This window comes from Carassius gibelio, chromosome A24 (assembly GCF_023724105.1).
Source record: "Carassius gibelio isolate Cgi1373 ecotype wild population from Czech Republic chromosome A24, carGib1.2-hapl.c, whole genome shotgun sequence".
NCBI lineage: Eukaryota > Metazoa > Chordata > Actinopteri > Cypriniformes > Cyprinidae > Carassius > Carassius gibelio.
This window is the reverse complement of record NC_068394.1, coordinates 21,888,948-21,904,294: the sequence shown is the minus strand read 5'-3', so window position 1 is coordinate 21,904,294 and position 15,347 is coordinate 21,888,948. Positions and strand designations below refer to the sequence as shown.

At 41.7% G+C, this 15,347-nt stretch overlaps 1 protein-coding gene across 1 annotated transcript in view; it reads right to left on the bottom strand.

The window, feature by feature from the left end:
- The window catches only part of sycp2l (synaptonemal complex protein 2-like), a 57,794-nt gene extending 44,763 nt beyond the window's left edge, over positions 1-13,031 (bottom strand). Inside the window, exon 1 of the mRNA XM_052542424.1 lies at positions 12,903-13,031. Within this exon, the coding sequence (XP_052398384.1) occupies positions 12,903-13,031 (129 nt within the window). The remainder of the gene's footprint in view (positions 1-12,902) is intronic.
- Positions 13,032-15,347: the final 2,316 nt, after the last annotated feature.

Here is a 15,347-nt window from a genome sequence, read left to right as displayed (position 1 = left end):
TTTATAGATATTAAATATGGAAACTATGAAGAAGATGGGAAAAAAAGGTTTGTTGATTAATGTCTTACTTTTGTTAGCGAAGTACTTTATTCACAAATGTAGATTTTGTAAATCACCCCCCATGTTTATAGTATTTAAGAACTATTTGAGACAGTATTTAAAAACTTTATCGAAAACAAAAAATAAAAAAGCTGGAATCGTGTAAGTTTTATTTGATAAATATAATTTATTGTAACATTATATTTTATCCCGTATTTTTTTTTTTTTTTTTTTTTTTAAGATGTTTTTGTTAATAAATAATAAACATGAATGTTTTTTTTGTTTTGTTTTTTTTTGGCAGTGGCAGCCCCATAAGAAGGTGGGTACAAAGGAATGGTTCGATTATTATTGTGCTTCAGTCTGCGTCTGTCCTGACCCGATTCTTTAGCACCAAAACAAACACGTGCTGCAAATGACAAAAATACCTGCAAAAACATCTTCATCAATTTGACAACATGCGCTGCAAATACTCACAATACTATCAAATAAAGAAATGTGCTGCAAAAACACAGTCCACATCGGAAATATTTAAGGGAACCATAAAGTGAAAAACATGGCTGGGACATAATTTATCAATGTTTGTTCTAAAAAGATCTTTGTTTATTTTAACATCCTGATAATATGATTCCTTAGCTTTTTTGTTGTTGTTGTTGCTTTTTTGTGGACATTATTAGCCTAAATAAGCTGACTAAATACACAATTACTGTGAAAGGTTATGTAAGCTGGCTTACTTTTATAACTTACCTTACAAAAACTAACCATAGCCTATGGTTGTACTATTGAAATTAATTAATTAATTAATACGTTTATTATATTAAAAAAGCAAACACAAAATGGGGCTTTTAACCTCTGGTCTCAACAGAACATCCCTATGTCAGAGAATGACTCAGAAACTGTCTTTTCTAGATATATATGGACCAAAATGAACTCAAAAAGACTTATAAATGAATATCAGTCCATAGCTTCACTCCATATTCATTTATATGTAACCCATACATTTTACTATAATGTTATTATCACTTATTGTATATGTCTTTTAATAAGTATTGGATATCTTAAGGATTCATAATTATGTTTGGTATGTGTGTGATTGAATCTGCTTGCTTGAAATAGTCCTGACCATCAGTTATTTGACAAATGTATCATATTCTTGTTATAGGAATCATGTCCAAAATTATACCATGCAAGAGCGGGAAAATTCGGACCACATGCTTGATAAGATAACATATGATTTATGATACACCCGAATCCAAGAGAATATCTGATTGGTCAAGACAACATTTGAGGTGTGGCCAACAGGCCAGTTTAAATACTTAGGACACCATAAAATCTTTGCTTTTAGTTGTTAGCTTTGCTTCTGCTACTAGTCATGCCTGCTTTTAGTTTTAGCTTTGCTTTTGCTATCAGTCATGCCAGCTTTTAGTATGCTTTTAGTTTGCTTTTAGCTTTGCTTCTAAGCTTTAGCTTTTAGCCATGGTGTTTGTCATCACTGTTCATTGAGCGCGGTTCCAGCGTGCTTCGGCCTGCATGCCTGCTGCTACTTAGCCACGATGAGAAGAAACACCACCTAGTCTCGTCAAACTTTACTTCTTTTCTTTTCCGTTTGAGAGTTTCGTGTTCTGAGTTAAGTTTTGTAACATTGAGTTCAACTTCAGACCTGTCACAGAGGTCAGTTAATTCTCAGCACATAGAGACTTTTTCACCTAGATATCACACTATAGAGACTGTGTCTGTTCCCCGAACTAGAAAATACAAAAAACGTCCAAACCAAGTTAAGATTAACAATTTAATTGAGCTTCAACAAATAAAAACAGAAGCAATATGGATAAACAAATGATAAAGCTTGGCTTATTGAATATCAGATCCATTTCTACGAAAACACTTTTTGTAAATAATATGATCACTGATAAAAATATAGATGTACTCTGTTTGACAGAAACCTGGCTAAAACCTGATGATTACATTATTTTAAATGAGTCCACCCCCCAAGATTATTGTTATAAACATGAGCCACGTCTAAAAGGCAAATGGGGAGGAGTTGCTTCAATTTATTACAACGTTTTCAGGATTTCTCAGAGGGCAGGCTTCAACTCGTTTGAAGTAATGGTGCTACATATAACATTATCCAGAGAAACAAATGTTAATGATAAATCCCCTGTTATGTTTGTACTGGCTACTGTATACAGGCCACCATGGCACCATACAGACTTTATTAAAGAGTTTGGTGATTTTACATCCGAGTTAGTTCTGGCTGCAGATAAAGTTATAATAGTTGGTGATTTTAATATCCATGTCGATAATGAAAAAGATGCATTGGGATCAACATTTATAGACATTCTGAACTCTATTGGAGTTAGACAACACGTTTCAGGACCTACAGTACTCATTGTCGAAATCATACTCTAGATTTAATACTGTCACATGGAATTGATGTTGATAGTTTTGAAATTATTCTGCCAAGTGATGATATCTCAAATCATTATTTAGTTCTCTGCAAACTTCATATAGCCTAAATTGTAAATTCTACTTCTTGTTACAAGTATGGAAGAACCATCACTTCTACCACAAAAAACTGCTTTTTAAGTTATCTTCCTGATGTATCCAAATTCCTTAGCATATCCAAAACCTCAGAACAACTTGATGATGTAACAGAAACTATTGACTCTCTCTTTTCTAGCACTTTAAATACAGTTGCTCCTTTCCACTTAAGGAAGGTTAACTCTTGTGCACTGTTCGATTTCTGTGTACACCCTTTATGGAGCGGGTCAAATTTACCCTAATTGGATTCAATACAATTCCTCAAAAATCACACTATGAAAAACAACAAAGATTCAGGTACAAACTGTAAAGTTTTATTATCAACATTTGTCAAATAGTCCCCCAAAAATATATCTGAAGGTATGTTTTAATGAAAATGTTTTTCAACCATTTTTAAAGATATTTTGTTTTGACAAAATTTGAAAATAAACATTATGCTGACTTGTTTTGCATATACATTTTTTTTTCTTTTTTTTTCTTACAACATCATAACTGAACAATTAAATGTAGCTGTATAATGAAAATATTTTCTTCAGTTGGCTGTTTTGTAAACTCATAAAGTCATGAAGTTACTTTTGACATGATGAGCACACAGCAAATGTGTGCTTTTGTCATTTTAATTTCTTGCACTTCACACACATGGTGCTGGTTTTGCTGTTGCGCTTGAATGGGCACACTTCACATCTCTTCCATTTTTTCCCCCCTATCATCTGTGTTCACTCCTTTATTTTCTGTGGGTCTGACTCCAGATGCACGTTTCTGCCCTCCATGTTCAGAATCTCTCTGGGTAGCTCAGGTTTGTCATTTGTAATTTGCCATTAATTTTGAACACAATGATTTAGCTTTTTGAAGTGTGTTTGGTTTGGGTTAGAGCACTTTAGATACACTTACACTTTAGAACTGGAGCTGATGCCCTGACATACATGAAATTGTTTTATTTTTATTTTGTGTCTGTACAGTTTCTTTTGAATGGCTGTCTATGAGGGTCAAACTGACTGACGAACATCACAAACGTAATATTAATTTTGCGTGTATATGTAAAAAAAACCCAGCATGTTGAAACTTTGCATGCATATCCATGATGATAAATGAGAAAAAGTCACAAAATATCAATAAAAGAAAAAAAGGTTTAATATTATTTCAGGTAGCTTGAAAAAATAAATGATAGGTAATTTTTACCATCTGTGGCATACAAAAGATTTTTCTGTATTGAAATAAGTGTGGAAATCCTCATTTTTTAGCTTCATAAAGTAGTAAAATAATCAAATAACAAAATATAACCAAGAAATGTTATTATTTTGGTTCAGTACAGTTTCCTTAGAGCGTTAAAAAATGCGGGTCAAATTGACCCGCGGACATCACAAACGTAATAGTAATTTTGTTTGTATATGTCAAAAAACACAAGCATGTTGAAACTTTGCATGCATGTTCATGATGATAAATGAGAAAAAGTCACTAAATATCAAGAAAAAAAAACATAGGTTAACCAGTATTTCCAACAACTAGAAAATCTAAACGGGTCAAATTGACACACAAGGGTTAAGGAAAACAGTTTGACACCATGTTATAATGAGCACACTCGCACCCTAAAGAGAGCAGCCCGAAAAATGGAGCGCAGCTGGAGGAAAACAAAACTAGAGGTATTTCGTATTGCTTGGCGGGAAAGTAACATATCCTACAGAAAAGCACTAAAAACTGCTAGATCTGATTACTTTTCTTCTCTTTTAGAAGAAAACAAACATAACCCCAGGTATTTATTCAATACAGTGGCTAAATTAAAAAGAATAAAGCCTCAACAAGTGTTGACATTTCCCAACACCACAGCAGTAATGACTTTATGAACTAATTTACTTCTAAAATTGATACTATTAGAGATAAAATTGCAACCATTCAGCTGTCAGCTACAATATCACATCAGACAGTGCACTATAGACCCCCTGAGGAACAGTTCCACTCATTCTCTACTATAGGAGAGGAAGAATTGTATAAACTTGTTAAATCATCTAAACCAACAACGTATGTTAGACCCTATACCATCTAAGCTCCTAAAAGATGTGCTTCCAGAAGTCATAGATCCTCTTCTGACTATTATTAATTCCTCATTGTCATTAGAATATGTCCCCAAAACCTTAAAACTGGCTGTTATTAAGCCTATCATCAAAAACAAAAACACAACTTGACCCCAAAGAACTAGTTAATTATAGACCAATCTCGAATCTCCCTTTTCTGTCCAAGATACTAGAAAAGGTGGTATCCTCAACATTTATGTTCCTTCTTAGAGAAAAATGGTATATGTGAGGATTTCCATTCAGGATTTAGACCGTATCATACTACTGAGACTGCTCTCTTCTTTTGCATAGATTTGAACACTTTGTTGGCATCAGTGGAAGTGCATTAGCATGGTTTAAATCGTACTTATATGACCGCCATCAGTTCGTAGCAGTGAATGAAGATGTATCATATCGATCACAAGTGCAGTAAGGAGTACCTCAAGGCTCAGTACTAGGGCCGCTACTCTTCACGCTTTATATGTTACCCTTGGGAGATATCATCAGGAAACATGGTGTTAGCTTTCACTGTTATGCTGATGATTCTCAGCTCTATATTTCTTGGCGGCCCGGTGAAACACACCAATTTGAAAAACTAATGGAATGCATAGTCGATATAAAAAACTGGATGACAAGTAATTTCTTACTGCTAAATTCAGAGAAAACAGAGGTGTTAATTATAGGACCTAAAAACTCCGCTTGTAATAACCTAGAACACTGTCTAAGACTTGATGGTTGCTCTGTCAATTCTTCGTCATCTGTTAGGAACCTCGGTGTGCTATTTGATCGCAATCTTTCCTTAGAAAGCCATGTTTCTAGCATTTGTAAAACTGCATTTTTCCATCTCAAAAATATTTCTAAATTACGGCCTATGCTCTCAATGTCAAATGCAGAAATGTTAATCCATGCATTTATGACCTCAAGGTTAGATTATTGTAATGCTTTATTGGGTGGTTGTTCTGCACACTTAGTAAACAAACTACAGCTAGTCCAAAATGCAGCAGCAAGAGTTCTTACTAGAACCAGGAAGTATGACCATATTTGTCACGTTCGGCGTTGCAGGAATGAAGCGAGAGAACCAAGTGCAGGTATGTATGTTTAATAGGGGTAATCCAATCGGGTAAACAATCCAAGCAGGGTCAAAACCAGGATATCAAAAACAGAACATAAACAGGACACGAACACAGGGCAAGGCAAAGCAAGGCAAGACAAGGCAAGAGTAGATGGACATGTAACGCTCTGACATCAAACAAGGACTCCGTAACAAAGACAGAAACAAACCAGGTATTTATAGACAGGTACAAACGATGAAAGTGGAAAGCGCTGAAAACAATGAACATTGACGATAAAGGGAAGTGAGACCTCTAGTGGACACTCAGGGATACACAGACCAGACACACTGTGACATTACCCCCCCTCTAAGGAGCATCTACCAGATGCTCCTCAGACACAACAAACAGAACAAAAATGACCAGGAGGGAGGAGGACCGGAGGAGGTTCAGGGGGAGGGATGGAGGGCCAGACAAACTAAGGGGAACAGACAGAAACATCACAGAACTCAAATACACAAAACAGAAGTCCGTAAGGAACACATGTGGCGCCCACCAGGGCGGAGCCGAAGATCACCACGGATTTGTGGTCAAAGCCAGAGCCCTCCAGGGCGGAGCGGAAGACCACCATGGCCTTGTAGTCAAAGCCAGAGCCCTCCAGGGCGGAGCGGATGACCACCACGTCCTTGTGGTCAACCACGGAGTCCCCCAGGGTGGAGCAGATGACCACCACATCCTCGTGGTCAAGGCCAGAGCCCTCCAGGGCGGAGCGGACGACCACCACGGCCTTGTAGTCAAAGCCAGAGCCCTCCAGGGCGGAGCGGAAGACCACCACGTCCACGTGGTCGCCGCCAGAGTCCCCCAGGGTGGAGCGGACGACCACCACGTCCTCGTGGTCAACATCGGAGTCCCCCAGGGCGGAGCAGATGACCACCACGTCCTCGTGGTCAACGTCGGAGTCCCCCAGGGCGGAGCAGATGACCACCATGTCCTCGTGGTCAACGTCGGAGTCCCCCAGGGCGGAGCAGATGACCAACACGCCCCCATGGTTGAGGCTGGAGTCCCCCAGAACGGAGCAGCAGACCACCCAGTGACTTGACTTGGCTCTGGAGGGTAATCGGTGACTGGCCCTGGCTCTGGAGGGTCATCGGTGACTGGTCCTGGCTCTGGAGGGTCCACAAATGCCTGACTCGACTCTGGAGAGTCCACCGGAACCTGACTCGACTCCTGAGAGCCCCCCGGAACCTGACTCGACTCCTGAGAGTCCCCCGGAACATGACTCGACTCCTGAGAGTCCCCCGGAACATGACTCGACTCCTGAGAGTCCCCCGGAACATGACTCGACTCCTGAGAGTCCCCCGGAACATGACTCGACTCCCGAGAGTCCACGGGAACATGACTCGACTCCCGAGAGTCCCCCGGAACCTGACTCGACTCCCGAGAGTCCACCGGAACCTGACTCGACTCCCGAGAGTCCACCGGAACCGGAATAGACTCTGGACTGTCTGTGAAGACCTGAGGCGCCTTGGCTTCGGGCACTGTCTCTGGAACGGTCTTGGGCACCGCTGTGGACAAGGCATCGGGAGCGGCCTCGGACACTGCATCGGGAACGGCCTCGGTCACCGCCTCGGCCTCCGGAACGGCCTCGGTCACCGCCTCGGCCTCCGGAACCGCCTCGGGCACCGCCTCGACATCGGGCACCGCCTCGGCCTCTGGAATAGCATCGGTCACCGCCTCGGCCTCCAGAACAGCATCGGGCACCACCTCGGCCTCCGGAACAGCATCGGCCCCCGCCTCGACCTCTGGAACACTATCGAGCACCTCCTCGTCCTCCGGAACAGCATCGGTCACCGTCTCGGCCTCCAGAACAGCATCGGGCACCGCATCGGGCACCACCTCGGCCTCCGGAACAGCATCGGGCACCGCCTCGGCATCGGGCACCACCTCGACCTCCAGAACAGCATCGGGCACCACCTCGACCTCCAGAACACCATCGGGCACCGCCTCGGCATCGGGCACCACCTCTGCCTCCGGAACAGCATCGGGCATCGCCTCGATCACAGGAACAGCATCGGGCACCGCCTCGGCATCGGGCACCACCTCGGTCTCTGGAACAGCATCGGCCCCCACCTCAACCTCTGGAGCAGCATCGGTCACCGTCTCGGCCTCCAGAACAACATCGGGCACTGCCTCGGAATCGGGCACCACCTTGGCCTCTGGAACAGCATCGGGCACCGCCTCGGCATCGGGCACCACCTTGGCATCCGGAACAGCCTCGGGCACCGCCTCGTCCTCCGGAACAGCATCGGGCACCACCTCGGGCACCGCCTTGGGGATGGCAGCGGCCCGCTCGAGAACGTCATCCTGGACGGCAGCGGCCCGCTCGGGAACGTCCTCCTGGACGGCAGCGGCCCGCTCGGGAACGTTCTCCAGGCCTTGAGGAACGGTAGACGCTCGTCTCTTCGTCCTCCGTCCTCTATGACGCCGAGTCGGTGGCACCTTGACTGGCGACTCAGGCGTTGAGTCGCCCATCTTGTGCTGTGGCGCTGGGTTGGCGGCCATCTTGTGCTGTGGCTCTAAGCTGGCGGCCATCTTGAGCTGTGGCGCTGGGCTGGCAGCCATCTTGAGCTGTGGCGCTGGGCTGGCAGCCATCTTGAGCTGTGGCGTTGGGCTGGCGGCCAACTTGAGCTGTGGCGCTGGGCTGGCGGCCAACTTGTGCTGTGGCGCTGGGTCGGCGGCCATCTTTTCCTGAGGCACTGGCTCAGCAGCCATCTTGTGCTGTGGCGTTGGGCTGGCGGCCATCTTGTCTGGAAACTCAGATGGGGTTGTTGCATCCCACTGAGCACGATGGTGCAGGTAATCCATAAACCCCCAAAAGTCCAGGATCTCCAACCCCTCCATCTCCCATTGAGGCAACGGATCATCCAGACAGTCATTGAAATAATCCTTAAGGGCCGTGTCATTGTAGCCCATGCCCTCTGCCAGGGACCAGAACACCTGAGCCAGGGCACCCACTTCATTGTCCTCTTGGCGGAGGGCGGTTAACCTCAGATATTTGGCTCGCCTCTCCGCCATCTTGGCTGGGGAACGGGAAAACGACATACCGCTGGTTCTCTTGGTGACGGAGTCCTTCTGTCACGTTCGGCGTTGCAGGAACGAAATGAGAGAACCAAGTGCAGGTATGTATCTTTAGTAGGGGTAATCCAATCGGGTAAACAATCCAAGCAGGGTCAAAACCAGGATATCAAGAACAGAACATAAACAGGACACGAACACAAGGCAAGGCAAAGCAAGGCAAGGCAAAGCAAGGCAAGACAAGGCAAGACAAGACAAGACAAGACAAGGCAAGGCAAGAGTAGACGGACATGTAACGCTCTGACATCAAACAAGGACTCCGTAACAAAGACAGAAACAAACCAGGTATTTATAGACGGGTACAAACGATGAAAGTGGAAACAGCTGAAAACAATGAACATTGACGATAAGGGGAAGTGAGACCTCTAGTGGACACCCAGGGATACACAGACCAGACACACTGTGACAATATTAGCCCGGTCCTGTCATCGCTGCACTGGCTCCCTATCAAACATTGTATAGATTTTAAAATATTGCTTATTACTTATAAAGCCCTGAATGGTTTAGCACCTCAGTATTTGAATGAGCTCATTTCACATTATACTCCTCTACATCCGCTACGTTCTCAAAACTCAGGCAATTTGATAATACCTAGAATATCAAAATCAACTGTGCGCAGCAGATCCTTTTCCTATTTGGCGCCTAAACTGTGGAATAACCTACCTAACATTGTTCGGGAGGCAGGCACACTCTTGCAGTTTAAATCTAGATTAAAGATTTAACCTGGCATACACATAACATACTATTATGCTTTTAATATCCAAATCCATTAAAGGATTTTAGGCTGCATTAATTAGGTAAACCGGAACCGGAAACACTTCACATAACAACCTATGTACTTGCTACATCATTAGAAGAATGGCATCTACACTAATATTTGTCTGTTTATTCTGTCACCGATGGAGTTTCGGTTCCTTGCCGCTGTCGCCTCTGGCTTGCTTACTTGGGGTCATTTCATCTACAGCGATATCGTTGACTTGATTGCAAATAAATGCACAGACACTATTTAACTGAACAGAGATGACATAACTGAATTCAATGATGAACTGCCTTAAAAGGAACACTCCACCGTTTTTGTTCATCGCCATTCGTGTACTGTAAGGAAAATAGCCAGGCAGCTACTATTCATGCCGGTATGTTGACGGAAGTCGTGGGATTTCATGTGTTGCGTGATATCTCTGCTCCGAAGTAGCAGTGCTTCGCCAAAGCAGCAGTGCTTCGCCTGTGCTTCCCCATAATATAGTCCCAAGTCAATATCTGCTTAGGAAATCGCCTAGTGTTAATCTGGATCGCTATTTGTACTCGTTGTGAATACGCAGGCCACAATAAGTAATTAGGTGGGGTTTTTTTTATTCTTTGATCACTTTTACTCAGGCCATGCTAGCTGACAACAAAGGATTACATTCATTGTGCTAAGCTAAGCTAACGCCGACCCAGTCAAACTAAAACAATGCATGCACTGACACAAAAATGCATGTGCCCACCTATCTAAATGTAGGAAATAATGTGAATAAGCCCTATTTCAAAGTGGAGTGTTCCTTTAACTATCATTTTGCATTATTGAGACACTGTTTTCCAAATTAATGTTGTTCAGAGCTTTGACGCAATGTATTTTGTTTAAAGCGATATATAAATAAAGGTGATTGATTGATTGGTTTAAGAATAGTACTTTAGTAATTAGAAGTAAACTTGATAACCATGTTTGAATGCTTATTAGTTATTGTAACTGAACATTTTATCTGGACTGGTGGTGGTGGTTTTTTGGTCATTCAGTGTTTCTGTAAAAAAAAAAAATATATATATATATATATATATATTATTGGGTAAAAAAACCTTACAAAACTCCTGATAAGATAATAATAATAATAATAATAAAATTCCATAGGAACAACGTTATTTTGACGGGAAAATACAACAAAAATATTGTTTAAATGTAGCACATTCAATCCCCTCTCTCTCTTTCTCTATGTGAGTGTTAGAGAAAGCGACGGCAATTTTTGCTCCTTAACAATAGAGTTTATGGTACATTATACAGGTGCATTGTGGATCCATTGAGGGAAAAAAAACACAGATCGTTTGATGGAGAGTCAGAGAGTGTTCGTGAGTGGAAATATCTGTGCTAAACTTAGCCTCCAACTAACACACTGGCGAGTAAAATCAGAGAATTTATTAGCCATTGGCTAATATAAGACATCATTTAGTAGCCAGAAGGAAGATTTAGTCGCTTATGCGAGTGATTTACTCGCAATGTAGAGGGTTGACTTACTAGCCACAGAGCTAACTTCTGAAAAAGTACTTGAAGACCCCGGAGAGCAGTTATTAGACACGTGACCAATAATACTGTTTGTTAGTTTGCTTATTATGCCGTTAAAAACATTAAGATAAACACAAACTTTCTATATAATCTAAAATGTTGCAGAATGCTGGAGGAAAATGAACTTACCGGAGTTTGACAGAGACGTGACAGTATGCGGAAACTTGTGGGCGACAACAAATTCAACTCTTCATGAGCGCGTGCTATAAAATGTACTGAAAATAACCAACAAATAAATCACTCCGCCAGCGGCACTAACTTCAGCTGCAAACACTGTACTAGGAACAACGCCGCAGTTTCGAGCCGGGTTTACACCACCTTTCTCCACAGAGTTGTTTCGGATGATATTACACTTTATTGCGTGTTGCACACACACCAGGGATGTAAATTAACTTTTTTTTGTCCACCGGCCTGGTGAAACAGTATGCTATTTTTATTTACCTGCCACGGTGGCCAGTAGGTGAAGTGAGTTTACCCGCCACAACACAAAATCACCCGCATTTGGCTGGTAGCGGGTGCTAAATTCCATCCCTGATATGAATGCAGTGGGGACTCGGGATGCATAGTACAGCTGCAATTATGACCTGCCATTTGAAAAGAAAAATTAAAAATGAAAGAAAAACACCATCAATGTCATGAACTACTGTCCCTTTAAAACATGACTCACATAGACAGACATCTGAGGCATCCCTAATCTTTACACCAGTCAAGACTTTTTAACTTATTTGAGACTCTCACTTGCCAAAAATGCCTGCTTTTGTCTGTAAGAGAGAGAGAACTTGTATGAAGTGGCATTCTCTGCAAATGCATGACGTGTGCGTTCACAGACAGCATGCCAGTAAAGTTACAGAATTAACTTATCGTGTGTGTGTGTGTTTAACATAAAACAAGCCGATGAAATGTCTAAACCTACCTCGTTTGGCAGAAAAGGTGTTATCCTTGAAGAACTCTGTGATGTCAGATCTTCACCTGGTTGTATAATCTCTTTTAAATAAAAAGTCATAATGTTAATGGTGTCTTCTTCTTGCCAATTACTCTGTCAGCTCCTGTTGAAGGCACAAAGCGCTCTAAACACAGTTGTTTCGCACTTCAGATTTAACGTTATCACAGCTGCTCAATATCACCTCAGTAAAGTTAATATGCCTGATGCTTTATGACACGCTCATTAACAAATACCTTACACCGCTTCAACAACAATAAAAACTTAATAAACCTTTATTTATAAAACTGAAAGTGAACACTGTAACACGTACCTCCACTTCGAGTCAAGTTAAGATGTGAAAATTTGCTGAAAATGTTGAATGCGACGGCTCCGACATTCATTTGCTAAAACAAGCCATGTTAAAGTTAAAGTCACAGTTTGTTACATTTAACAAAAAAAATTTTTTACAAAGGAACCATTCTCAAAATCCTAAATCCAACTTTAAAATGAAATTTTGACCGAGACTATCTCCGTGAATAAAGGCGCCTGCTCAAGCACTGGTTTCGTGCCAATTGTCGACTGAGCTTCTTGTACCCACAATGCAAAGCGTATTTGAAAAATACGGAGAAACGCCTCTAAAAAGAAAATACGGAAAATTTCTTTAAATTATTACGGTATATTGTACTGTATTTTTACTTAATTTTTGTTTACAGTGTATGCAGTCAGACTCGGGCCAAGAATTCTCATAAGATGTTGGACAAGGGCCGGGCCCATGCAGGGCTCTGTTCGTTCCCTGATTTGAATAATAAGTTCCCCCCAGCTAGGCATTCCCCCAAACTGCCCGGGCCCATATGCACCTGCATATTCTGCACACCAGCATATATGTTATCCAGACGTTTATCCATGCGTACGTTATCCAGACGCTTATCCACGCATGCGTTATCCAGACACTTATCCATGCGCAAGTTATCCAGATGTTTATCCATGCGTACGTTATCCACATGCTAATCCATGCATATGTCACATGACCGTGATGTCTAACGTCTCATATCTTACGTCTGACGTCATATATACGTGATGCCTGAATACTATGGGATTTTGGCCAGACGGCTGGCGAGCGTATACACGTTAGTTCTCCTCTCAGTTTGCTTAGTGAGTAGCAAAAATTGCACAAGTCACACCTCATACATTTCTTTCCTAACCAAGCTAAATGATGTGTTAACATGCCTGTGGAGAACGTCTGCCCGTCTGAATGTCTGAACGCAATACTTAACGTGCCTTGGTTAATTTAAAAATAGCACTCGTACTTTTATGCAGCTACTTGTTTGATGGATTAATAAATGACTAACTGTATTTTTTTGTGGTGGGCCGTTATCGGCGTTAATGTTGTATATATATATATATATACAGTATATATATATTGTAACGGAAACAGGTCAATTTAGCTCAAAGGGAATCATTTAATAATTTACATTTGAACATTTCTGGAATCTTAACAGAATCACTGTTTCACGGCTGATCACTGAGACGCCCTGCGATTCACTGAACAAGCCGTTTAACATCAAATCTGCGCTGGATATTAATAACCAAAGTATAGTGAAAACACTATCAATTAGCACAGTAACAAGATCAGCAGTTTAAGACATTAACTTGTAAGCACAAAACACAAGATACTTCTCTTTTCAATATGAATAAGGCTTTATTAGATAAATCTAAGACATATAAGCTAATCTAACACATAAACGCACACACTCACACATTCACACAAGTTGCAGGAAGATCGAAAGTTAGGGACAGATGAGTTTAAGAGAATGGAAATATGGAATCCCAAGTTTACAGCAATACGTTAAATTGCATAGACATGAACAACCATCAATCACGTAATTAGCCATCGCATTAAGTTCCTTAGTGAGGTTAAAATTATATTAGATACACCAGTAAAGTTCAGAGTCTGGAGGTAAAGTTACTTGAGTCTCCTGTGAAAAAGGAGTCAGTGAAAGGGCTATCCCGAGGTCGTTGATTGGCTGGAAGTTCAGTCGCTGAAGTGACGTCTTGGAAAGCCCGTGGTTGTTGGGCATTGGCTGAAAGTGCAGAGTCGTGTGCGCTGGTTGAAGTTGAACGGGCATCCGAGGTCAGGCGTCGGAGACTCGCTGTTACAAAACTTAACTCAGAACACGAAACTCTCAAACGGAAAAGAAAAGAAATAAAGTTTGACGAGACAAGGTTGTGTTCCTTCTCATCGTGGCTAAGTAGCAGCAGGCTTGCAGGCCGAAGCACGCTGGAACCGCGCTCAAAGAACAGTGATGACTAAACAGCATGGCTAGAAGCTACAAGCTAGCAGAAGCATAGCTAGAGACTAGAAACTGGCATGACTGATAGCAGCAGCATAGCTAGAGACTAAAAGCAAAGATTTTTATGGTGTCCTAAGTATTTAAACTGGCCTGTTGGGCACACCTCAAATGTCGTCTTGACCATCAGATATTGTCTTGGCTCAGGGGTATCATAAATCATATGTTTATCTTACCAAGCATGTGGTCCGAATTTTCCTGCCTTGCAGGGTCTAATTTTGGACATGATTCCTATTAGCAGGTTATGATATATTTGACAAATAAATGATTGTCAGGACAATATCAAGCAAGAAAATTCGATCACACAACATACACGATTATGAATCGTTAAGCTATACCATAGTTATTAAAAAAAACATACACAATAAGTGATTATAACATGATAGTCAAATGTGTGGGTTACACATAAATTAATATGGAGTGAAGCGATGGACTGATTCATTTATAAGTCTTTTTGAGTTAATTCTGGTCCATATACATGTACAAAAAGCAGTTTCTTTGCCATTCTCATGACAAAGAGATGTTCTGTGAAGACAGAGGTTTAAAGCCCCTACCCCCTTTGGGTTTCCATGTGATGTCCAGCGTTGCATTTCAATTAAGAACAACAAATTTGACACCAAATTTCTCTTCTTCGAATTGAAATTGTAAATAATTGTTCTAGTGGTGTTAATGTTAAAAGCTGTTGTGTGAACAAGTTGGTTGGTCATCTTGCTTGGTTCTTGTGGCACTAGAACTGATTTATGACTTCCTGAGGAATTCGGCTCGTGTTTCAACACACAGCTTTGATAGACTCTTTAATTTGTCTGGTTCGACTCATTTCTGTTACAATATGAACAGTTCAGATGCAAAAGCCTCTAAGTGCCATCGGAAATTTTCATCTAAAATTAGTATTTTTATCAGGCTCCTATATTTATGTTCAGTTATTTCACTTCAATAGCCTGGAAAAGGACCTGC